Source organism: Tetrao urogallus (assembly GCF_951394365.1).
Source record: "Tetrao urogallus genome assembly, chromosome: 8".
Taxonomy (NCBI): Eukaryota; Metazoa; Chordata; class Aves; order Galliformes; family Phasianidae; genus Tetrao; species Tetrao urogallus.
The window spans coordinates 24582957-24608243 of NC_136821.1; the positions used below are offsets into that span (position 1 = coordinate 24582957).

General features: G+C 40.6%; 1 protein-coding gene across 1 annotated transcript; it reads right to left on the reverse strand.

Moving 5' to 3' along the window:
- Positions 1-1380: 1380 nt before the first annotated feature.
- Positions 1381-24612, reverse strand: INO80D (INO80 complex subunit D; the record flags this gene model as incomplete). The annotated part of the gene is made up of 9 exons (XM_079538736.1): positions 1381-2549; positions 3509-3666; positions 3963-4180; positions 5535-5668; positions 7401-7510; positions 9492-9716; positions 15229-15337; positions 18417-19165; positions 24395-24612. 9 exons carry the CDS (start codon positions 24610-24612, stop codon positions 1381-1383), a joined length of 3090 nt encoding a protein of 1029 aa, XP_079394862.1.
- Between the last annotated feature and the right edge of the window lie 675 nt (positions 24613-25287).

A 25287-nucleotide genomic window follows, 5' to 3' on the forward strand; every position in this document is an offset into this window, starting at 1 on the left:
CCTAAGAGTCTGAACACTGTCTTCAGCAGGTGGGCAGTAAAAGCAAAACTGTCCTGCCAAAAAAAGAAAGCAAAAAAACTCTTATTTACCTATTTTGCTTTAATGATTTATCTTTTGGTTAGCCACGACTGCTGATAGGTACCTGCTAGTTCCTTACACACACACTCAGCTTCATGTTAAGAGCATCAAGTCCCATAAGAAATCCAAAAACAATATGGCTTGGTGTGAAAAAAAGCTAACAAAGTCACAATTTGAAACAATTTGAGAAATGCAACCGTTTGGAACTTACCAAAGGGCCTGAACTAGACTTGTGTGGATGGGCAGAATACCAATTGAATTCTTCCAGTTTCACCTGGAAAGTACCTGTCAGCCTGTCAGGCAAGGAGTCTGGGACAAAGCCACACTTGAAAAGGCAAATCATCAATGTTACAAGGCCACAGTAATTCAGCAGGGAAGGGAATTTCTGCACAGGAATCTTCACTATACTATTATTCTATTTCAACATTTCTGGTTTTGTTGTTTTTTTTTTATGTTTTTTTTTTTTTTTTTTTTTTCCTCTGGGTTAGCTTTGCATCAGCCTTCAAATTTATGGGCAACAGACAATTGTTCCCCTTGCTGCTCAATGAATTAAAAATCATCATCATCAAAATAAAAGTCAGCATGCATTAAGAACAGTGACCAGATCCAAAAGGGGACAAATCCCACTTTCTCCACTTCTTCACCAAAAGCAGAAAAAGAACTGCTGCTTCCTGCACCCCAAACACACACACCACGCACACAGAGGAGATCAAGACACTATCTTAACAAGCTGTCAAACTCATTCTTGAACATGGTCTTGTTTTAGGACTTCAGTGCACTATTCTCAATTCAATGTGCGCAGCCAAGTTTTCAATGCGAGATGCTACCTTTGGGAAAATGAAAAATAATAATAATAATAATAAAAAGACTTCTGCCCACTGGAAAACTTTCTGCCAGATGCTAATGGGATGGCAAGCACTGATCCAAACCCTAGGAATCAGTAACATGCATCCGTAATCTGAGGTATCTTCCCATTGCTAGGTCTTACTACTAAGATCAATCACATCCAGTAACTGTGCTGTATCCTTAAGGAATTACTGGGGAACAGTGAACCCGCCTGCACTAAATGAGCACCAGTGCGTAACAAGCACATGTGAACGCTACAGCAAGGTTCACAGAGGGCTAACCCTGGTCAGTACTGAAGCTGGGGTTTTCTTTTTAACCCCTTCGTTAAAAAAAAATTTAAAAAAAAAAAAAAAAGGGGGGGGGGGGAAAGGAGAAGACAGAAAAAAAAAAAATAAAGGAAGAAAAGAAAGAAAACACAGGTCCCCCATCTACCTGCACAGAGCCAGGCAGACAAGCTCAGCTGGAGGTGGTGAAGGGCGCAGATGCGTTATTGGTACTGGTAGCGGTGGCACCGGTCACTGCAAAGCCTGTGGGAGGAGCTATGGAGCTGTGGCTGGGCTGCAGGTCCTTGGGGATGCCACTGTGGGAACTCAGCTGGTGCCCAAAAGCTGCGCTGAACTGAGGGAGCTGTTGTTTAGGGGAGGTGGAAGCCATGAGTTCAGCGGAGGCAGGACCCATGCCACTAAAACTGGTCTGCGGCAACCCCGGAAGCACACTGGAGCTGTTGGGGGTCACAGTGGCGAAGGCAGGCTGTGTGGTCTCTGAGTGCGAGGTGGTAGGTGGTGTGGACAGGGAGGTGGACAGGAGATGTCCATCTGCACCAAGAAGGTTGCTAAACGGAGAGGGGTCCCCAAGATTGACAGGAAGATTTCCCCAATGAGTTCTGGGGTTGACCACCCCGCTAAGTGGCACGTCCAGCTGAGTTGGGAGCAAGTGCTGTGCCATCATGGGCATCTCTGCTGAGAAGGTAGCTGCCAGGTTATCACCAGAAAAGGATGCGGTGTGAGGGGATGTGATATGGTCACTGTAGGGAGACGGCACATGCTCGCTATCATAATGGCTTCCATGGGGTGAGGAGTGTGAATGGTCACTGCTGTATTGCTGTCGTGAGGTGATCAGGTCATCTGCCTTGCTCAGCAGCTGGGCAGGGTGGGGCCTCTGGGAGGCATGGCTGCCATCGTGAAGTCCATGAAACTGTCCTGGGAAGGCTCTCTCCCCAAGGCCACTCTGGCTTATCAGAGTGGCAGAAGTAAGGCCGACGTTGGCTGGGGCTGAGAATTGCCCCTGGATCTGCCCTGCCAGGGGCGTAGGTGGGTTGGACAAGGTAGCAGAGCGGAGCAAGTTCTCATCCAGCTCCAGACTGGAGAAGTTATCATGTACTATACGCCCATTCAACAGCTCCCCCAGATCCGTGTTAACCTCTCGACTCAAGGACTGCATTCCTGGAGCTCCAGCACCTGTAGAGAACACCCCTATCCCTCTATCTGACAGCTCCTGAACTGGCACACCATCTGTCTGTGTAAGTACTCCAATGGTACTCAGGCACTCAAGAGAAGTTACAGCCTGTAGGGCCCGTTCCAGTTCTTCAGCCTCTTCTGTTGTTGGAAGGAGATCTCCATTTTTACCTGCAGAAACAGGGACATCAGAAGTTAAGCACTCATCTCAGGCGGCCCCCAGCACTCGAAGGATGCAGGGGTACAGAACAGCAGTGTATAAGTTTCCAGAATGGCTCGTGGTACAGAGAAACCTTTCTTCACCAGTGTTGACTACAAAAGCAGCGTAAGAAAAACTGGAAACTAAAATGTTCCTCTCCTGTGAAATTCCTTCTCCCTTCCTCCTCTTCAACTTGTAGTATAAGGTGCCCCCCACTCTCACTGGATTTAAAGCAAAAACGCTTAAGCAAGATTTTCATCAGTGCTGCAATAAAACAAATTCAAATTGTCTACAAATTCCTTTCTGCTTACTGCATTACAGCCTAAAATTTATACAATCAGTACAATTTAAGCTAATTTCTACTGAAGTGCATACACTGATATCATATCTGGTCAGAAAATGAGCAAAGAAATCACATATTCCACACAGCTCCAAGCTGTTCTTATTTCTTTGTTACCTGTGATAGTTACCAAGCTTCAGAATCCAGAAATTCAGGCTGATCAAAAGCTAGTTTCAAAAACGTATTTAAAGATCTTATTTTCACTCTCCTCTCCTTTCATCAAAGACCAACATTGAACGTGATTTCAGCCCCACTCAATGGCAGAAAGATGCCATTACTAAGAATATGCTTGATTAAACTGCAACACTGACAGGCAATAAAAATGCAAAATGAATTATTAAAAAGCTAAACCAATTAGGATTTACAGAGCAGTAATTATAAGAGCAAGCATTCATCTACACACACCAGCCTTCTCAAAGGCTGCTTTACTTCAGAGCTCACAAACAATAGGGAAGACGTATTCTCCCTTGTCTAGAAGTTACTGCCTCTCTGAGAAAGCAAGCAGCCCCTCAAAATGCATGCTTCAGAAATACTTGTTTTTGCAATTCACTGACTGTGTTCACACTAGCATAGAATAAAACAAAACGGTACCTTCAAAGAAATCAAAATCTTGCAAGTCATCGGGCAGCCGTGGCAGGACATCAGAGAAGTCTTCCTGATTCAATTCCAAGTCATGTGGAATGTCTGTGATTTCATTGGCAATATCATCAGGCAGCTCATCGGCACTCAGCTCTGGGGTGGAGGGGCTCCTGGACAGAAAGAACCATTAGTCCCCAGTGTTTGACTTTGATTCCTTCAGACAACAACTATGAATGGACATTTCCTCACACTTTATCCATCAAATTCAGTATTTGTTCAGTTCTAAAATTACCGACTCTAAGTTCAGTTGTTTTTTTTCCCCAACAGTCACATGGAGATGTAATTTCTCCAGAAGCATCTTCCTGCTCCAGATGCTGATCAGCACAGCAACATCACACCTTTCTACAGTACTTATTTACAACATTCAAGATAGCAGAGAGCAGGGTGGGGCAAGGCTGCCACTAACCGTATATGGGGCATCTCTACTGGCAGTGAGACACTGGCAGGCATGGTGAGGTTCCCTTGGGGCACTGCAGGAGGAATAGGTTTCTGGGGCCGGCGTGGGCCTCGCCTTCTCTTCTTCTTGTGTTTTTTGGTAAGTGCAGGTGGCTTTGTTTTTTTCCTGGGTTTCCTCTGCTGCTGGTGCTGAACTTTACGGGAGCTGTCCCCCCTCAAGAAGTTGTCCTTTGGGAACAAAACAATAGCAGCAGAAGCAAATAAAGAACAAATATTACTTTTCTTGCCTTTCTTTCCCCTCATTATGTTCGTATGTCATGCAAGAGAGACCACTAACTTAAACCCAGGCAAGACACAAATATTAAGCTGCTTCTTCCCTCTCTGGCAAAAAAATCACAGACACCAAAGTTTGGGGTATGGTAAATAGAAGAGGCTGTATAGTGTTATTTAACAAAACCATCGTAACAAATCCTAACTAAATCTCTGCAAAACTGTTCTTTTGGTAGCATTCCTGTGAATACTTTGGTAAGGTGGTAATAATGGAGTGTAGCAGCTGCAGACAGCATCCTCAACTGTCCTCTTCCATATAAAAGAGACAGCACTCTAGGACTAGGGATCTGTAAAGAGTATGGTTGAGTAACTATGGCTTCACTGCTTTTTAAGAGTAACCCAGTGGCCATTTACAAAATAAAGCAAATATTTTTCAATTCTCAGTTACCATTATGCTGGGAATGGCAGGGGATTTTATCTGCTGCAGAACTAAATAGTGACAGACACAGTAAAGACTAGCTGGGAAAAGGGAAAACATCCCATACAAACCTGTTTGTTTAGCAGAAACCATCACATTTTAACCTAGAAAACTCAGTATTTCAGAATTATTAGAGAGAGGGGGCAAAAAAAGAAGCCATAAGAAAAACAACAGACTCCAACAACAGAACAAAACAGAACCAGCAGTTTTATGCGTACTGCCTTGAAGAAAGGGCAAGACAGTAGTGGGTGCACATGATCTGAGAAGTTTTGTTCTGGAAGATTGAAGGCATAAAGGGAGAGTAGAGGACATCATCTCTATTTGTGCCTTCTCTCACTGTGTTGTAGGCCACTGCTTTTCCTCTGGGATGCAAAGATCCCTGAAGGGGATTAAAGACAGCTTCTTTAGTCACTGAAAGGTAAATTAAGTAGCAAAATCATTATGTTTGTAATTGCCTAATTGCTATCTACACTTCCTCTAGAAAATGCCTGGGATGCTGCGTAGCAAGGTTGTTTGAAAAGCAGTGCTCTGTCCATACCACAACTCATAGTACCTTCAGAACCAAGGGCCAGGAGTGCGTCCAAATAAAATGGCCACAGGATCTCTAACAAAGACTTTGCTATTTCTTGATACAGTAGAGGAGGATATTCTCATGTGCACTTTGTTATATCATCAAAAGTATCTAAAAGATTTCTACAGCATACTTTACACTAGCCAGGAATTTTTTACCCTCTTAAGAAAGTAAAAGGCAATGAGCTCTTAAGTTTGTGAATTCTCTAGTTATCAAGCAAGAGCTTACTCAGTACAAAGAAATAATTATGGTTTTGTACTCACCATTTTTTTGGCATGTTCTTCGCACAGAGGTGTCTGATGTGTAATGTCAAAAACTGGCACAGAGCACTGCTGACCATCTGCAAACTTGGCTGTGCAACTTGAGAAGAGCTGCTGAGAACGGTTCAGTAAGATATCTGTGTATTTCTGAATCAGGAATAACACACAAGGCAATGATGGAGAAACGCCCTTTGATTTATCCATCTGGTAAAGATCAGAGCCTTCAACTTTATCTGTCCACGGATGCTGCTTTTAATGAGTATCTTAACTTTGTTATTCAAGTTCAAAGCTAGGTAAGGCTCAAACCCAAGTTTTAAAGTGAAAAAATGCATTCATGCAGAATCTCTAATGATTTTATTATATATTGAGATAGTTTTATGGAAGCAGCTATTTCACTAATGAGTTCTTAGCAAAAAGAAGTCTTTTCCTGGATTCTTAATCAATAGATCAATAGTACCAGTTGAAGCAGCGTAGTCAACACGACTATTTCCTTACAGACTAATGACAATCCATACTGAAACATTAAAGAAAGACTATTTCTTAATTCAATCTTTTGAGGTACATTCTTGGCATTTATCTGTACAATTCAGACAAAGAAGTTTCAAGATCCTTCCTGCTCCCCTGAAAAAAAGATGTGTAATCAGACACAAAGGTCAAGTAAATCTAAACGTAAGCTCACTGATATTTCCTTCAGAAAAATTCCCTGCAGAGGTGAAAATGTTTCTAGTCTTAAAGCAAATCAAACAGGTATTTCAGTGTGGCTTTTTTCAGCAGCAGTAGAAATACTCCTTCGGTCTTGAATAGTTTTCAGTTTGATTCTACCCTCAAGATCATTAGGTGTGCTCAAAAAAATACTAAAATGCTAAAATGCAAAAGGAAAAGAAAAAGAAAATGGGAAAAAGAAACTGCAGAAGGCAATCTGGATTGCAGACTGCTTGTTTCAGGTTTCCAGTGAGAAGAAAGTATAAACAAAACAGGTAGAAATGCAAAAATTACTATTCTTGACCACTCTATATACACCCACAAACAAAACCACTTAAATTTAAAGAAAAATAAAATAGAATTCTGAGTCACATGGAAGATCCAAAACACAGCCAAACCAAACAACTGAAAAGGTGCATCATCTGCTAGCAACTGGAACAGAGACACACTAGTCTCTTATAATACCAAAACCTTCAATAGAAGGAATTTCACCTACAAAAGCTCTAAGTCTTCATCTATAAAAATACCAAGACTGCAGAATTCTTAAGTATTCCAGGTCAGAGGTCTGCTTGTTTATAGTGTTCAGAATTAAACCTCACATCTAGTATGCTTCCTCCCCTCTGTGAGCTTCACGCATAAACTCTTTACATCTTTCCAGATGTTGCTTGAAATTCTCTGCACTGGGAGTTCTTCCTCATTTAGAATTTGGACTTTCTGACTCCCTCTCTTCTGTTTCTTTAGCAATGCAAAATAACAGATTTCCACCTTCCCCAGTCACTGCATACGTCATCTTTTTCAACCACATGTGAAAATTTGTTTCTATAAACCTTTCATAGGTAGGCAGCCTACTTGAATCTACCAAGAATTATATGAAAGCCATGAGATTGAGGGCCACATGTTTTGTACCATTTTATCCATGAAATAAGATCATTTTCATACAGATTTCTTATACCCACTAGACATAGCTTACGGGATTAAAACAATGTGACTACCAAAGGTATCAGTAACAAACCACTTATCTTCACTGTCTGCAGACCCACAAGGAAAAACTAAAAGCAATAAAGCTGACAAGACACTAACAAACACTCATTACTTTGTGACAACATCTTTGTCAACGAACAACTCTAAAGCAGGAAAGCTTCCACTTCTAAGCAGTTAAAAGGATACGCTGAAAACAATGCCTGGTGAATGGAAGGGCCTTGTTAGTGCATGGTTCTCCCTTCGAAGTCCCACTACAGGTTGTTGGTTCTGCATCTCTCTGCCTGGCGTGGCTTGCGCTGAAACAAAAGCATAAAAGAGTTTGGAGTCCAAAACTCAGTCTCAGGTATTAACTTACCACAACCATTCCACTGACTGTGGCACAGCAGGATGAAACACTGTAGATCACATGTGTGTGTGTCATGATCCAGATGGGTGCACATCTACTACCACACTCTAAACAGGGATACAGAATAGATGTCAATGAAAGGTGAAGGTATGACTGTATTAACAGGATTGTTATTAATTTGATGGGGCCTTCATTGTAAAGAGAGGTGCTCTGGTGCTGTTACCATGTAAATATTACTACACCCTGCAACAGAGCCCTGAACAGCAATAAGTGAGTGTCATCATAGGTGATCCTTAAAATGAAGTCAACTTTCAGAATACAAAGTATTGGGTATGCCCACACGGGCAGTCAAGTGCATTTTCAAGCCTGTTCATAAATCAAAACATGCCGAGCATCCCCAGAGCTTACATGCAAGCATGTGCTCAGACAAACTTAGACTGAGCTCTGGAGTGGCAGAGCCTGAGCGTGCTCAACATGGGTAAAAGCTCTCCGTCATCAACGTGCTACAGCCCAATCCACCAGCAGGTCCCCAGAGTGCTTCCTCAGCACAGCCTCGGTGCTTTGAGCCTGAGCTGCAAGCAGGCAACCAGACAGCAGTGTGGATGAGTACTGCAAGCTCAACACAGCTCACTCGGTGTTAGCCTGCTCTCAAGGCATTTGTCACCTTCACGTAGATAAAGCTGGAGGTTCCAGGGCTGAATTTCACCTCTGTACACGTTGTTTTCTAGGTTGACAAAAAGCTGTCTGTAGCCTGATCGCTTGCCTTCATCCATTACTGTTATCAACTGCACTTTGACTGAGCAAAGTTTTAGTTAGCGATACTACCCATGAAAGATTTTGTAAATGAAAAGTCTGCAGCTACCTAATTTAACTAGAGCAGTGATGACAGGCATACCTGGCTACACTAGTCTTCTGAGAACAATTTAATCTTTCATGTAATGAAAGGCCTCAGTAGCAAAAAACCCAGAAAGAGTTTGTCAGTTCTGGCAAGGGTTTTGCTGTAGCTGAAGTTTGGAGACATTTATGTGTCTTCATAAACGAGTCGTATACCTCTATATTACACTTTTGAGAAGTTATTCCAGCATCACTCCACCTCCCCAGCAATAAGCCCTCCCACTGCCAAGAACCACAGCCCACTGGCCAGGAACAAGAGCATCTAATCATCAGAATATACTCTCGATACCTCATACCAGCTCTCCCCAAATCCACAGTAACACACCCTGTAAAGCAAAATCAAGAAATCAAAGGGAACTGAGGGTACCCAAGGGTTCAGACTTACTCAGTCTCTATACAACACATATCAACCAACTCTCAGTACGCCAAGAGCTGGAGGGATGTTGACATTACCTAGAAAGAATTCCCACTGAAGGTAACCTTCAAAGCTGTTAGAAGATTTTTGTTACTGAGTTTCATTTAATGCTAGATTGTGTTAAATCTAATAAAAAGCATGAACTTAAGTTTGATTTGCTGGGAAGAGAACAAAAAAGTGGTAAAGGCTGGAAGGGAGGGGAGTTTAAAAAAGCAGGAAAAAAAAAATGAATTGAAGCAGTAAACTGCAGACCAAACTCAACACTTTCTGCAGAACTGGGCTTAGCAAAGTGCCAGATATTTGGAGACAGATAAAATACATACATTCATTAGTAAGAATAAATTTTAGTGTGCCACTAAGTTCTCTTAAGACATTAAAGAATCCAGCTACCTCTGAACAAACAATTCACGTTTTAGAACACAAAGCTGAAAAATGCCTCTTTTAATAGAAAACGATGTATGCCATGATTATTTTACCCTGATGGCAGCATTTTCATGCCACGGCTGCTCTGCTGTGAGCATGCCTACCAGTTTCAGAGTTCAGCATTTCAGCTTCAGCTGCTAGAAACCCTGCCCACCTTCACCCTGCCCCAGTCATGGGTTACTGCAGGTGAAGCTCTCACCTGCTACGAGCACAGGTCGCTCTGCGGAGTTCCTGGATCAGTTGCCCGGCACGCTCTGGCTCTCTGCTGGCCGCCTGCAGCAAGGCTTTCCGGAGCGTGTGCCGGCATTTCTTCTGACGAGATTCTGCCCGCTCCAGGCGGCAGAGGTGCTTGTATTTCTGCTGAAAGTAAGTGCAAAGTCTGGTCACCCTGGAACTCCTGTCATCCGCATTGTCATCATCGGATCTGGAGGCAAGAAAAAAGAAATAAATACAAAGAGGCTTTAAGCGATTTCTTTTTTTTTAAAGGAACTTTAACATGTCTATGTAATAGAATTGTTAAGTTGGCCTCCATCTTCTAGCCCCACAGACATCCGAAGGCTGAAAACAAGCAGGGCTGCTTGAGAAAAGGGTAAGAACAAGAACCTGTTTGAATTCTAAAGGTACTTACCCTTCTTAGCATGTCATTATTAGAGATTACATCAATTTATCATCAACTCTGACACATTTAAATGTCTGGAGCCTGCTGTTCAAAAAAAAAATCTATACTGTTAACCTTTATTTACTGTAAATGTCTCAGCAAATGAGACAAACTCTTAAATCAAAGTGCAATTAATGGTGAAGACTAGGGTGGGGAGCTACTCAGTGGAAATTTATTGAAGAAAGGTCATATGGAGAAGATGGTCAAATTCTAACAAGTACCAAAACTGCTGACCTTTTCCAATTTCCTTTACTTTGCCAAGTGGTGTTTTTCCTCCTTAAACCAGCTAGCTGTTCATGTTCCCTGCCTCTTGCACTAGACATATACCAATGCCATGCCCACAGCAGAAAAGGACTTATTACACTCTTCTTACTAAGAAATACCCACAGTGTGTCCCTTGACTTTTAACACGCAAACCCAACCCTGCAGCTCTCACAGATAAGCCTGGACTGATATCCCAGTTTCATCACAGTTAGCTGCATGAACACTGTAGGGTAACACAGGCCACCTCCTCATTACTGCACCAATTCTGAGAGGATTTTTAAAAAGGGAGCAAGGGAGAAGTAAGTACTGGTGGCTACTTTGTAAGGAAATTTTAAGACAGTGCTGCTCTCCCTTGCTGCAACGCTACCCATGCAGGAGAAATGCATGTTTAATTCTGAAGTTATTGAGGGGAAAAATCAGACCAGCAATGATCAGGACTGATCTCTGTCTTTGTTTGCTTGAGAAAGCTTTTTCCCATGTATCTGGGCTTTCTAAATGTCCAGGCACTTATCAACAGGACCACCAAAGCTATGTCAACGTGCTCAGTTCGATGAGATCAAATAAATAAATAAAATCACAAAGCAATGAACTTATCTTTGGGAACAACAGGGTCCCTGGTGATACCAAGTAGTCCTACACACCAGGCACCACTTTGCAGAAGGATGGTTTTGCTCCCAGAGCAACAGAGCGAACTGAATCTAAGCAAAGAAGACCTTGTTCAGTTTTTCCTTTAAGTTTTCCCTTACAGAACCAAGGAACTTTTTGTCAGCTTCCCCATTTGAGAGAAAAGAAATCCAAACAACTGAAATCAATCCCATCCCCTCAAGGCTCTGGCAGTAGAGCTTGGTTGGTGAGACTGAAGGAACCAACATCCAAACTTGTGCCTGGCAAAGCAGAGCTCAACTGCTGATAGCAGAAGAATGCAAGATATCGGTCAGGATAGTTACTACACAAAGATCCAGAAAAGTGAGCAGAACAGCTGTTCCTGTAAGGCAGTATGACTAAAATCCACTTTCTTTTGTGGAAAATCTTATTCCATCTGCACACAGGCTAAATTTAAGAGACCTTCCAAAAGGCATCATCACAAGGACTGCCCACAGAAACTCCACACAAGCACACACTGCTTCCTAATACACATTTTTTAGAGGTTTATGTCAATTCAACCATACTACAAATTCTGCCCATTAAGACAGATAACAGACTACTTTCAAAAAATGTAAATTGCACGCAACTAACCACTGCAATTAACCACTATGCGGCACATGCAGCTTGTTAAAGGTATTTAATCTGTGTAACGTCTAAAATATTTTCACACTGAAGATGAGAAAAAAATTCACTTATAAGCATTCACAGAAAAGAATGCCTACTGAAACAAACAAACAAACAAACAACCTGATTAGAAAAAATAATGTGCTGGAGCACAGGCTGCCCAAGGAAGTTGTGGATGCCCCATCCCTGAAGGCATTCAAGGCCAGGCTGGATGTGGTTCTCTAGGCAGCCTGATCTAGAGGTTGGTGACCCTGCACACAGCAAGGGGTTCGTAGCTAGAAGATCATTGTGGTCCTTTTCAATCCAGGCTATTCCATGATTCTATGATACTCTATACAGATTTTCATCCTAATTTATTAGAAGAAAGCAAATATATGGATGGAATCAGTTACACATAGATCAGCCTGGGGCCTGAAATATTGCTTTATCTGCTCTGGGACAAATCACTTAAACAAATGTGCATACATATTAATTTTAAATATGGTTACAAAAGTTAATTCAGCATTAAGTAAAGAATATTCCTTAGGAAAAAAGGTCTTTCTGGAGGAAAGAGTGTTTTTCAATGCAAATGTCTCTAGATTGGAGAACTCGAGCTTGCTTTTCATTCAAATAGACAGAAAAAAGTCATAGTATTTTAATACATTTTGAATTGAAATTTATGAGATCACTTTATAAAACAAGATGAAGACACATATATAAGACGTAGAAAGAAGTCATTCCTGCAATTAACAAGGGTTTATTTCAAGGCAGTTTCTAAAAAACCTACTCAGAAGCTATTTCCCAGCCAGCTAGATTAACCATACATATTTCTGTGAGACCTAAGCACAGCACAATGACATCCTCTTTTTTTTTTTTTTCCTTTTTCAATAAAACCTAGGCAAGTATCAAAACTGAAAGATACTTTTTACTTTTGTCCCTTCATAGATAACTTTATCACCCTCTGTTTCGTCTATTTTCTTATGCCACATTTGTAACTTTTGAAGCTGAATTTAATGTGTGGCATTTTGATTTTCAAAAGAATTCTGAAAATGCATGCAAGCCATCTGATAAATCATCCAAAGAGCTTCTTCCCAACCCTTCCCTTTAGGGCTGTCATGCATAGTCATCAAGGGAATTACCATTGACTTCATGAAGAAAACAAAGGCAGTAAAAAGGGAGAGCAAAAAAACCAAAACAACCTGTGAGCAGGTAGCACTTTCTTCTACTCATCTGCTCTGAGAAGCATTCCTGCTGCTGTCCTCAGAGGAGTCAGATGGAAATAGGCATGCTATGATGACTGCCTTTGGCTTGTACTGAATTATGTAATAACCAATGAAGTGACAGTATTGTTGAAATCCACCTTAATTACTTCTGTGGGTAGGTGCTTTTAGGGTCCTGAAATACTTCTCCAAAAGTATACTTCTAGATACCATGTACTGGCATTAAGGGAACACATCAAATAGCAATTACAATTGTATAACTTTTCCCATAACTCAAACAGTCATACTCATCTAACCATCTGCATGGAATATTTTACCATATTAATTGCACATACAATTAACTTACTATAGGAATGTATCTTCAAGAAATATTCTAAACTAACAAAAAAGACAAAAACAATACTTTCAAAGTTAAACGACATTTCCTGCAGAAGCTAAGAGGGATCTTCCAAAGGAACTGCAATGAAGACTTTGAGAAGTTCAGTCTCAAGTGTATTTAGAAGAAGGTAAAGAAGCAATTTGTTTGAGGGTTATAGTTAATGTGTGTGCTCAAGCACAAATGAAAAAGAGAGAGAGAGTGGCTTTAATTTGACCAGCTTAACTAGAAAGAAGAGTAAGCAAATTCCCACAGTTCTAGGCATATGCTTTTGGAACTCGATGGCTTTGGAGAACTATTTCCACTGCTTTCCTGCTTTTTTTTTTTTTAATCAAAACTCAGAGCTCAGGAAGCTGACCAAATCAGGAGCTATCAGACTGAACTGCCAGCAATACAGTATCATTTTGACCAATCAAATCACCCAAGAAACTGTTTGAACTTATTTGTCTTCAGCAGCCGACAGACCAAAGTGCAAAAATGTCCAAGTGCTCAGAAGCTATTTCCCAGAAAAACATTTCATGTAGAGAAAACCTCTACAGAAGGTTGCAGAACAGAAATAAAGTTTTAGCAGGCTGACAGCAAGTGCACGTGTCAATGCTTATGAATAAACTAAATCAGGAAAGCTGCTGAGGAGCAGCCAACGCTGGGCAGACTGACTGAAGTACAAAAGCAGCCAGTACTACACAAAAATGTATCCATCATGATCAGTTAATAAACTGTTTAATTCAAATGCATAAAATGGTAGAACAGATCAGAAAGATGTCAAGAAAAGGTATCAATATGAGAAATGATGAGGAAAAATTCAAAGGAAGTTAAGACAAACAGAAGACAAAATACACACAGATGACCTTTAAAAGTTATGGAAAAAAAAAGCACCAGGGATCTAAGGAAGAAGTAGTTCAAATGTCAAAGAGAGATGAGCATATGGGAGTCATTTGATAGATATATCTGCTTTGAACATTACGTGTGATTTAAAAGATGAACTGAATGTTGCTTCATGTTCTCCCAGAACATTTTGGTTCAGAAGTCACCTTTCAAGTAGAACTAAAGCTTGTGAAAGTTTACTCTCTGACTTTCAATGCCCTAAAAACAATGGTCTTTCATAGTTTTGAAACTCCTTTCTTCTTAAAAAGTAAAAATCTACCCTGTGATTAGGCTTCGACTCACTAAGGGCTCTCAGTACTTGGTATGTTGCTGCCTGTCCTGATAACAGCTCTGTTGCTCACTGTGCAGACATGCTTCAGGGACAGACAGAAGCTTGGACAAGTCTCAGAATTTCCATTTAACAATGAGATGATGCTAAATGCTGCTTAACTGGGATATTTAAAGAATAAATAAATGGGAGAAAGCTGTAGTATCAAGCAATCCATTAACTTACTGAAAGAGAACATCTTTACAGAAACTACAGTCAGACATTATTGAGACCCAATTTCCTTTTGTTAACAGTTTCTTTACAGCAACACACTTGAGATGCTTTGCTTCAACTTTGCACCTTATAACTTATGTTAATAAGGATGTGTATTAATGATATCCTGGTGTAAGTCCAGATTCATGGTTTAGCAGAATAATGAGACCAGTACTGGCTTTTCTGCACCAACAGCTGACACCTGCTCAGACACATCCCCTTCCTCCTTTCAGTGCTCCCCAGTATTTAACAACAGTTTATTCACTTCTTAATTACTAAAAGAAATACCATGCCCTTTGAAAAAAAAAAAAAAAAACACATTAAAACAAAATCCTGCACAATTACCATTACAATTAACAAGTAAAATGCAGTAAGTTTACTAACAAGCTTATTCACAAACAGTAGGGAAGACAAGAAACCAAGAACAATTCCTTTCTCCTTTGGTTACAAGTCAGGAAATCTCTCCATCCAGCAAGACACACAAGTTCATGAATAAACATCACTAAATCCAACTAAATTTAGGCTAATAAGCTTAAATTCTTTCCTTAATCATCCTTCTCACAGCAGACTGCACAGAGGTGTCCACTTTAAGCGAAAGCTGGGGCTGAAGGCAGAACACTGTTTAATAGCTCTTTACAAACGAGTTCAAAAAATCCTTCATTTCAGCAAAACTCATAAAGGCCCAATGACTCCACTGAAGTAAATTTCATATTTAAATGATTTACTACACCAAGGCCAGCATGAACACTGATGAATCATACTCACTCATGTCTTTCAAAGCCGAGGGTTTCTCGGACAGACCACGCGACCTGGTAAGGGGAGGTTTGCTCTGAATCCTCCAACTCCTCTCCACTGTCTTCAGACCAATCCAGCCCTATGGGTATTGAAAACATGAAAGCTGGATGAAAAGTGGACCTGCCTCCCACAGGTCTCTGAACAACCTGTGGCAGAAAAGACAAACGTGTAGCACAGCTTGCAAGCAAAATTATGTTTGATTAAATATATAACATTCTCAATTAGAATGCAAACTTACATTAGCATCTTCATTACACTGTGCAAACAGCATGCACTGATTTATTTCAAATTTGAGTTTTCCTTTTAAAATTCTTCCTGGACTCTTTATCCACAAGCAGTGAAAGCGAAGACACCAGCTTTCTTACCTACAGAAAATGTTACAGCTTTTCCACCAAGCACATGGAGGTAACATAAGGTAACAATGAAATCACTGCCACAAAGAACTTACAGCCTGGTAACTTCTAAATCTATATGATCTAAATAAGCCACTTCCATTTCTGCTTATGTTCTGACCAATGCTCTGTGCCAAAACACCCAGAGAGTGGGAAAACTGCGAGACAGAGCAGCATGGGTAGAGACAGATACACAGCTACACAGGATGCTCTGCTGCTCAGTCTTTGTAATTGCCTGCCAAATGCATATATTAGCAGGAAAACAGAGCCACAAAAAATGTAAATACTTGTGCACTTTTAAAATGGAGCATGCTTTTCCTTAATGATAATACAGTAGGTTCAACTCATTGTATGCATCAACAGCCTCTGTTAGTCAAACTGATGGACTCTGTTATTGGTTTCCCTGTGATACGCTCAGGTGGAAAACATTAGCTGGGGCATCTTTTGCAATTTTGCCTACTCTCTCACCCACATCCAGTAAAATTCTTTCAATCCCTTGCAGCAGGTGGGATAAAAATCCTGCAGCCACATTTACAAGCCACTGTCACTGCTTTTTCATTTCCTCATGCGCTCCTTGAAAGTGGCACAGCAGTTTGGACAGAATTAAAGAACACTTTATTTTTACTGAAAAGAAACTAAACAGCTCTATCTGAGATAGCTCTGAAGTCAGATGCTTTCAGTTTGGGAAAGACCTCAGTACTTGATCACCTACATTCTGAGATACAGGCACATGTCATTTGGAACACAGTCATCAGGAGCCCCTCTATCATTCAGAACTGACATTCCTAACAGAAAGATTAGAAACCCTGTTCTTCAGCACCTTCAGCATCCTGAAAATATTTTCTTGGTTCCTATCTTTTAAGATACGTACATGAACTAAATTAAGACAACTTAATACATTTGAGAAAATGCCAGAATTACACTGTCTACGTTTTCTGCACTCCTCCCTTCCATACAGTAAGGGGAATATAACCTCACCAGGAAGACAGAGTTTGGGTTGTTTTCACTTTCAATGGGCAATGAAGAAACAAAGAGATAAAATCTAACCCAGACTCAGCTGTACTCACACTGAAGACTGCAGCTATACTAACAACCAATTACATGCTGCTAATAGCATGTACACATATAAAACTGAGTTTCTCTCTTTAAGGGTTCTGCACCACCATCTGTAGTGCTACTTCATCAATAAACACAAATCTTAAAATTTTCCAAACTAGTCCTTAATATCAAGGCATATTATGAATAAACAACAACCTCATTTTCCACTCCGACGTGTTTAGTGTGTCAATTCTGTTATTTGCCAAATGTGAAATGTTTCGAGTGCGTACACCATTTTTACATTTTATTTTATTTTAGTATAGCATTTGCTTAACCCTACATTGGTAGGTCCAATCCATTTCCTACTATGCCACTTTTTTTAGGAAACTGTATTTCCTTCAATTCAAACACCATATGAGAAAGTAAAACATGAAACACAGAAAGTGATCTTTCTACGGCATCTCGAAACAGAGGTCACTTTTTAAGTTATTTGAGTTTGTGACACATGGAAGTGCCTAAAGAGCTGCCATTCTTCAGAAGACCTGCGTTATATGCAGGATCATCAAACAACATTTCTGAAGAACAATGTCCTTTAGAGAATGTTATGGGATGCTAATTATCTTTGAACAAATAGTCAAGCTATCCCATGAGTGCCAAAGGGCAGATCTTAACTGCAAATTAAAAAAAGGTTAATTGAAACAGCAAAAATTACAGATGTTTGCAATTAAGTAAGATGTTCACATAAGTACTTCCAGATTTATTTGAAGTCCTAAAAACAGAATCATCATAAATGGCATTCCTATTCTAATATCACATACTGACCTCTGTTCCTGTTATTCCTGTCAGATTTTACTTGTTAGGAAAGCACAGTCTAAAACTAAGCAGAAAAGCAAGGTAATTTTGGAGTATGAGGGACATGTCAAGGAAAGCCAGGTGTACCTGAGTCTGTATTCATCATCAGACAAATAAACTCTAGGTTAGCTGCCTTTTTTGAAGCTTCATAGAGCACTTCTGCTATAGCAGCAAGCTGGTTATTGTTACTTAAATTTTTGCAAGCAATAACTGATTATCACAGTTTCTAGATAATAAGGAAGGAGGAAACTATTTCATGCAGATAAGACCCCACCTCTCCAACTACCATTATAAAGTTACTAATATATATACTACTACAGTATATATACAGTAGTATATATACTACTACACAATGATACTCCTCTTTTGTTGAGCCATGTTCTGTACACAATTGGATCCAGTCTAGAAAAACTCCCTTGTTTTCCAACTCTCCTAGCCAAGTCAACCATAAATTTGGATCTGCACTGAATGATGGGCCAAACATCCCAACTTTTACTTGCACTTATTTTGTAACCTGCACTTGTCACACGTTTAACTTTGTCTAGTCTCCAATGGCCCTTTACTAAGCAGGCTGCAAATCTTCTATACAATGCATACGTTGTGAAGCAATGCTTTCTATACCTCAGTTTGATTTCTCAAATGATTAATGGGACACTAACAAGAATGAACAGCTAAAGTGCCACTAACCGTGCGTAACAGATCCAGGCATCCCTCCGCAGAGAATGCGGCTAACAAAAAGACAAAGTCATCACCTACTGCAGGTTTATTTCATACAGACCACACATGAAAGCAGGACAGAGGTAGGAGGACATTCCTCTTTGGTGTTCTGGTTTCAGGATAAGAAAAGAAGAGGCAAGGCGTTTATTATCTACCCACCTAGATGTGGAAACAGATCAGTGTCCAGCTGCTGTTTTCGAGTGCACAGTTTCACCAGTCTCTGTAGCCGGCTCATGCAGGACGAGTGCGGAGAAAAGGCTGTGGCTTTCATTAGGACCCGATCAGTCCTTGCAGGGTCCGTGACGGGAGCCCTAGCAGGTGGCAGGAGAGGCAGAGGTCTCTTGTTAGACAACTGCCGGGCTTGTGCTATAGTGTGTGTGGTGGGTGCCACTCCCTGCATTGGTAGGCTGGTGTTCGGAGGTTGAGGTGACTTGCAGACTATGCCCTGCGGTAGCCCTGTTGGCTTTAACAAAGCTGATGAAGGTGGCAGATGGGAGTGCTGCTGCTGCAGAGGCTGCTGCTGCAAAGGTGCAGGGAGGGGGCTAAAGTGCTCTTGGCGAACTTTTAAAATCTCTGTCTCTCTCTGGCGCTGCCGGTTTTGAGCCAACTTGCTCTGCAACTTTTTCCTCACCGTTGCCCCTTTCTTTAGGTCATCATCCTCCTCGTTGAAAGCAAAGGGGTCTTCTAGTTCTGCCTCCAGGTAGTGGAGAGGAAGCCTAGCCCCAGGAGGGGAGAGGGACATCCCGTCCAGTCCATTGGGCATCTTCAAGGCCAGGGTGGGCATCGTCAGACTGAGGGCCATAGTATCCATCTGGTGCCTGGCCTTTACCTCCTCTATGGGATCATTCTTTTTCTTCCTCTCCTTTTTCGGTATAAAGCCAAGTACCTGCAGATGGCTGTTGCAGTACCTATGAAAAGTAAAAGCAGCCAGTTCCTAATTCAGTTCTTGCAAGTAAAACTCGAAGAAAACAGACCTCACCAAGTGGAAAACTACACACAACTTGAGAAATCAGATCAAAACACAGGAGATTTTACATAAATCATAAACAATCCTAACACAACAGATAATTGTGATGTTCCCAACCTATAACAAACTTTTCCAAGTGACAATGTCACTTTCCTATTCACAGGAGACTTTCACAGTATATTCAAAGTATTTACATTCTAGTAGGGTAAATAATCAAAACCCAAAGCGAACAAAATAAATGGACTGATACATAAAAGAGTAAGAAAGAACTTAAGACCTAAACTGATCATACAAAACCATTTCAAAAGCTCCCAGGAAAGATTACACAAATGACTACTTCCTTCACTTGGCTGTTCCTCCCCTGGTATTAGGGCTTTCATCAACACACACATCATTGTTACGAATCCCACTTAGTAGGGAATGGTTTATCATGGGGACAATCTCACTGGAGATACTTTCCAAGATGGGTGAGTATTTGCACTTTATGAAAAAAAAAAAAAAGCTTCATATTTAAGCTCTGTTTTAGTAATTTAACATAAAAAATTTGTAGGCAAAGAATTAGTGGAGTGCTCTTCAAATAAAAATCTAGCGTAAAAGAAATTCTGTGTTTCTGGAAAACACAGTGCCAAGAATATATATATTATAATATACATATATATAATATATATTTTATATATATATATATACACACACAGGTTTCAAGTTCTAATATAAAAGAGTTGCAATTTATAGGCGTAGATAGCATACTAAGAAGTAAACAATTAATTTCTGTCTGTTTAAAACAAGCAGGCAATGGAGATATAGGAATCACAATCCTACATTTTCCTGCTCTCATAAAGGCAGGACTTCCTGTCTCTGTGGAATGCCCCAGTTATGAGGCTTCTGTCCTTTGCAGATCCCATCTACAATCGCAGCTTACAGATGAAAACAAAGATACGATAAAAGAGTGATGTCTATGTCATGGTATTTTTGGACAAGATAAGGAAATACCCATGAAAGTATTCTTTAAAGTCTTATCAGTATGATAGAGTAGAACAGAGCATCCTGTAAGGGACATAACCTGAGAAAATTAAGTTTTGTGGAACAAAAAAATAAAAATGAAATGATTGCTGGTCTTTGTGAGGGAAAAAAAAGAACAAAAAACAAGAAAGGCCAAGTCAACCCTGTAACGTTGAATACTTCAGTTTAGCAGCCTTCAATTTGTCACCCTGTCCCTAAAGAAGCAATATGCGATGTTTTCTCAATGGTCCATAAAAGGCATAAATGTAAATTCCTATATTAGCAATCTGCATATAGGTAATGCCTTGAAGGGTCCACACCCGTAAGGATTTTACAAATCAAAAAAGGCTGAAAAGCATTGCTACATATTACTGTCTAAATAATTTCCTCATTACATTAAGTCAAAAGTAATAAATAAATGAGACAAGCTTAAGTCCTTATTGGAACAGACTACAATTCTGTAAATTCATACTGAGAGATGCACTTCCAAAAATTAAATTCTATAATGAGGGCTCAGCAAAGCTTCCCTTTAAGTCAATAGCATTATTCATGTAATTAAAATTAAGCACTTTCTTAGCATTTTGTTTGAACAAGACTGAGATCAGTTAGGACAGCACTTTCAGTATGACAGAATAAAAACCACAAACAGACAAGACAAACACAATGGTTTTTTTTTCCCTTAATACCATAAAAATGAGAGCTTTGCTCAGTTTGAATGCTTCCCTTTTACTGTTCAGAACTTATATTGCCACCTTGTGCTTGTGCAGGAGCAAGGAGGTGAAACTGGAAAGGAAAGAGAAAGCCAAATATAGAAAAAGTAAATAAACCTATGAAAGGTAGTAGACTTCTCTCTGAGTTTTAGGCTGCTAAGTGTTTTGCATGTTTAACTCTCCTCTCTGTTTTACACAACAGAGAATAAAACTGCGATTCTTACAACTGACCATGCTTCATCAGCAAAAGCCAGCAGTATCTTACACAGACATCTCCTCTGACACAAACCTACAGCTGACAGGCTACATCAGTATGGGCCAGTCTGAGACAGGGCCAGCTACCAAGCTGTCCTGGAGCCTGCAGGGAGGAAAGTCCATACTGCAGAGCCAGGAGCAGGCGGTAAATGGCTCTGCTGGAACCAACCAAGGGCCAGCCAAGCTGAGCAGGAGGTTTTTCAGATCGGAGACAAGGCCAGGGATGATGCTCCACAGAGGCAGGCTACTAGGAGGACAGGCACCTGGAAGCAGCACCGTGCCTTTTGCATGGCCCTGAGCATGATGCCAGGAGTGCCAAGCTGGCCCTGCACGCAGCCGGTGCTGGAGTGTCTGTCTCAGTGGCACAGCTTGCCATTTCCAAAACCTTGTGAGTTATTCTCAGCTTCCAGTATCACGCTGAGTACCTAATCTAGTTTCTTTCCCCTTCCTTATTCAGCACTAAAGGCACTTATTCTGCTGCAGGTGAGGACAAATGCAGTCAACATGCACAGTAAGAGCAGCGGGTTGATATCTATTAAAGTTACCACAACACACAGCTCAGAAAGGTGACAGGCTGTGCAGGCTTTAGGCAGCTTCCCACACCATGGGAAAGGCAGGAACCCAGAAAGCCAGGTTTTCTACCTACAGCTGCATCCTGCTTCCCAGTACCTCCCAGGTTTCTATTGGGTTTAGTCACTTATTTAAAGGAATAACTAACTAAACTGGAGAGTTGCTTGCACATTATTTACAGATTCGTGAAAGAAGAAAATTAAGAGATAAAATGGTGTTTAAGCAAGCTACATTGTAAAAAATCTATACTTTCAAAACTGAGCATCACAATCTGTGTGTGTATTTGGACAACAAAGAATGAGGAGACATATTCAGGAAGAATTACAGGTGCACTGCCCACGTCTGACCATCCAGTGTATTTCTTTAAAAAAAACGAGATAAAGAATAGAGAAATTAGACTTCAATTAGGGTAATGAAGTCATACGCTATTAATAGCTTTAATTTGAGGAACATTAATGGTTAATAAGAAATTAAATAATATAACAGCATATTAAACATCTTTGTGGCTGATGCCAACTCATTTGTCAGGGGTTAAGGGATAATTATTTTTAATTATCTGTGGACAGACTAGGAGGTTTTGGCATATAATGCATGCAACCTGTTAAGACATTCCATCTTTTATAATCTTTAAGAATATATAAGAACGTAGCTGTGACAGTATCACACAGCCTGCTTCTGATCCCAAACGTGTCTCAAACTGACAAAATGACCATCTGACAGTCATTTTGTAAACAGAAAATTAAAAGCTACGAGCAGAGAACTCAGATATAGCAAACATCTTTATACTGAGTGGAGTGTGAAAGAAGTCTCTTAAGACACAGATACAGGTTTGCCTGCCAAAAAAAACTGTTTTGAGCAGGCACAGTTTTATCACTAGCATTCATCAAATCTCATTGTTAAAACCAAGCTCCGCCCTGAGAAGCAGCCTTTTAAAATATTCTTCCCAGTGATCACACCCTCTCATTTGAAATTAAAAGTTTATTTTCCCCTTCAGACACCTGCTGTCCTCTTCAAGCACTGTAATGTGACACTCGACATGCAGTCGAATAATTCTAATATAACATACACCAGATGTCATGACCACACTTCACTTTAACTTGAGAAAAATCAAAAAGAACAAAGTGTGAACTCAATTCAAGGTGTAAAGAAAAATCTCAAATTGCACGGGAACATATGAGACCTAAGAAGTGTCATTAAGTAGTATTATTTCCATTGTTTTTGAGTGCAACCCTGTTAAACAGCGACTCGGGCTCAGTCGGCTCTTCCATCTGAAATTACAGCGTATCATTTGCTCAAACAATTTCCATGATCATTTTTGTGAGCTTATTTCAAAGAGCCTCAGTGTTACAGGAGCAAAGAAAGAGTCACCGACTGTCAAACTGCAGCTTAAAGTTATTCATCTTGTGCCATTTGAGCATTTGCCCTACAGCTTTTGACAAACATTCGTGTTGTTTTCTCACTTCATCAGTCTCCTCAAGTGAAATGGCAGGTGAAGTGCAAGTTAATTTAGAGCACAGTCCAACTGTTGTTTCAGACAAGAGAGGGAGCTGTGAGCCGAGGAGGAAGTTATATGTAGGGCACAGTGGGAACACTGCTAATAATGCAAAAGGTTAGTGAATGGTAGCTAATAATGTGAAAGGTCAGTGAAGAGTGGTTTGATTCTTTTTTGGCATATTTTGTTTATATTTTACTTTTAAGAAAAAATTATTTCTAACAGAATAAGCCCCAGGTAGTTAACACACACATTAATTAAATACTGTTGTACTGGCAAAACCTGCAGCAATGAGTGAAAAATTAAAATGGCATACACCTTACAGACAGGATCAGACAAATTCTGCTATTTCACCCCAAGCAGCACAAGTGAGACATGCGTTCAAAAAGTCTTCAAGAGCAAGGAAAAATGCCCTTGTGGTTACAGTATGAGTTGCAATTCAGGAAGCCTGGTTTGAATTCCCAGCTCTCCAACAACTGCAAGCACTATCTCTTCCAAGCCATTTCATATTGGGCACCTCAGGCATCTTCATTTGGGCAGGGATGGGGAGAGAAAAGGAAGAAGTAGAGAAGAAAGTGAGCAAACAGCACTTTCCTAGCCAACTGATCTGCTACCAATACGTGCTTTATTCCAGTAATACACAACCACAGATCAGCAGTCAAGCAAGAACATAGAGCTGCAACTCTGCATTCGCCCCTATGCACCACTGCTCCCTAAGCCCAGAAGGCATGCGTTTTCAGTTGTTTGTCCTGAAAAAGTAGACAGAAGCATGCTTTTGCCACAGTTGGCCAAATAAGCAGGGCCCTTTAAGAGCACAGACTATGAGTGACAAAGCAAGCAAATCAGAACAGCAGATACTGCATAGCAAATTTTATCCGCACTTTATAGTGAATTTGAGCAAAGCAACAAACCCTCCTGAAAACTTCCTCGGGAGCAAGTTACTGCTCTCTTTGAATACTTGACTCCCAAAGAAAACAAAATAAAGTTTACTGGTCTTATAACAAAACCCTCGAAGAAACATCCTGGAATTCAATTCACTCGAGCCAGTTCCTCCCTCATCCTGAAACCAGGCAGCATCTTAAAAAGAAACTCATGCCTACATCCCAGCCAGCTCCCGCGTCACAGGTGGGCAACCACAACTCACCTACGGTCCTCAGATTTGGGGATGGGGTTGGTGCAGCGTTGGCTGTTATACTTGGCCACATATTCACATTGCTTGAAGGGGGCAGTCTTGTCCTCCAGAACGTGTCTGATACAGAAGGCGTAGCCGTTAAGTCGCCTCTGCTTGCACAGTTTGGGGCTATACGAGCACAAGGGCTTATTGTCAACCTCAGAGAAGTGTATGTGTTTGCCTTCATACATCACGTGACTCTATTCCTTGTGAACATCAGCTGAAAGAGCCAAAATATTAAGATAAATCACATCAGGAAAAAAAAAAAATGCATTCAGTTCTAGATTGTGTATTTCAGTTTGATGCTAAAGAGAGACCCAAAACAATACCTGATTTTAAATCTTCTGTACCATATCAGTGTTAAGAGAGAGCCCCAAGGACACCACTATCCTGGAATGATGATGAATCAAGATGATGTGGATTGTCTAAGGAAAACATCAAAAAGGTCAAGGTCAGTCAGAATAAAATAGATAGGATCATACTGCTTAATAAGTGGCCAGATGTGGCCACTTAACCTGTGGTTCAGCTGGCATCCAATAAGCCAAACCCACCAGCACAACAGCTTTCAACAAGCAGCCACAAAGCTCTGGAAACCATAAAAGGAAAAAATGTTGACTGTCACCACGTTTAAACCTGCTAAACAGAACTCCACTTGTATACCACAAAATGATCAGGGGCTACAAGTCGAAAAAGGTTAAGCAACAAATCAGATCTCCTGCTGTCAGGAATCAAGCTGAAAGCTGATGTGACATTAACTCATTTGATTGCAGAAAGGTTCTCCTTCAAGAATCTTTGCTTACAAAAATGCTGGGGACTATCCTCACTCTAACAAATATTAATTTTCACAGGGAGCATAGGAAAGCCTT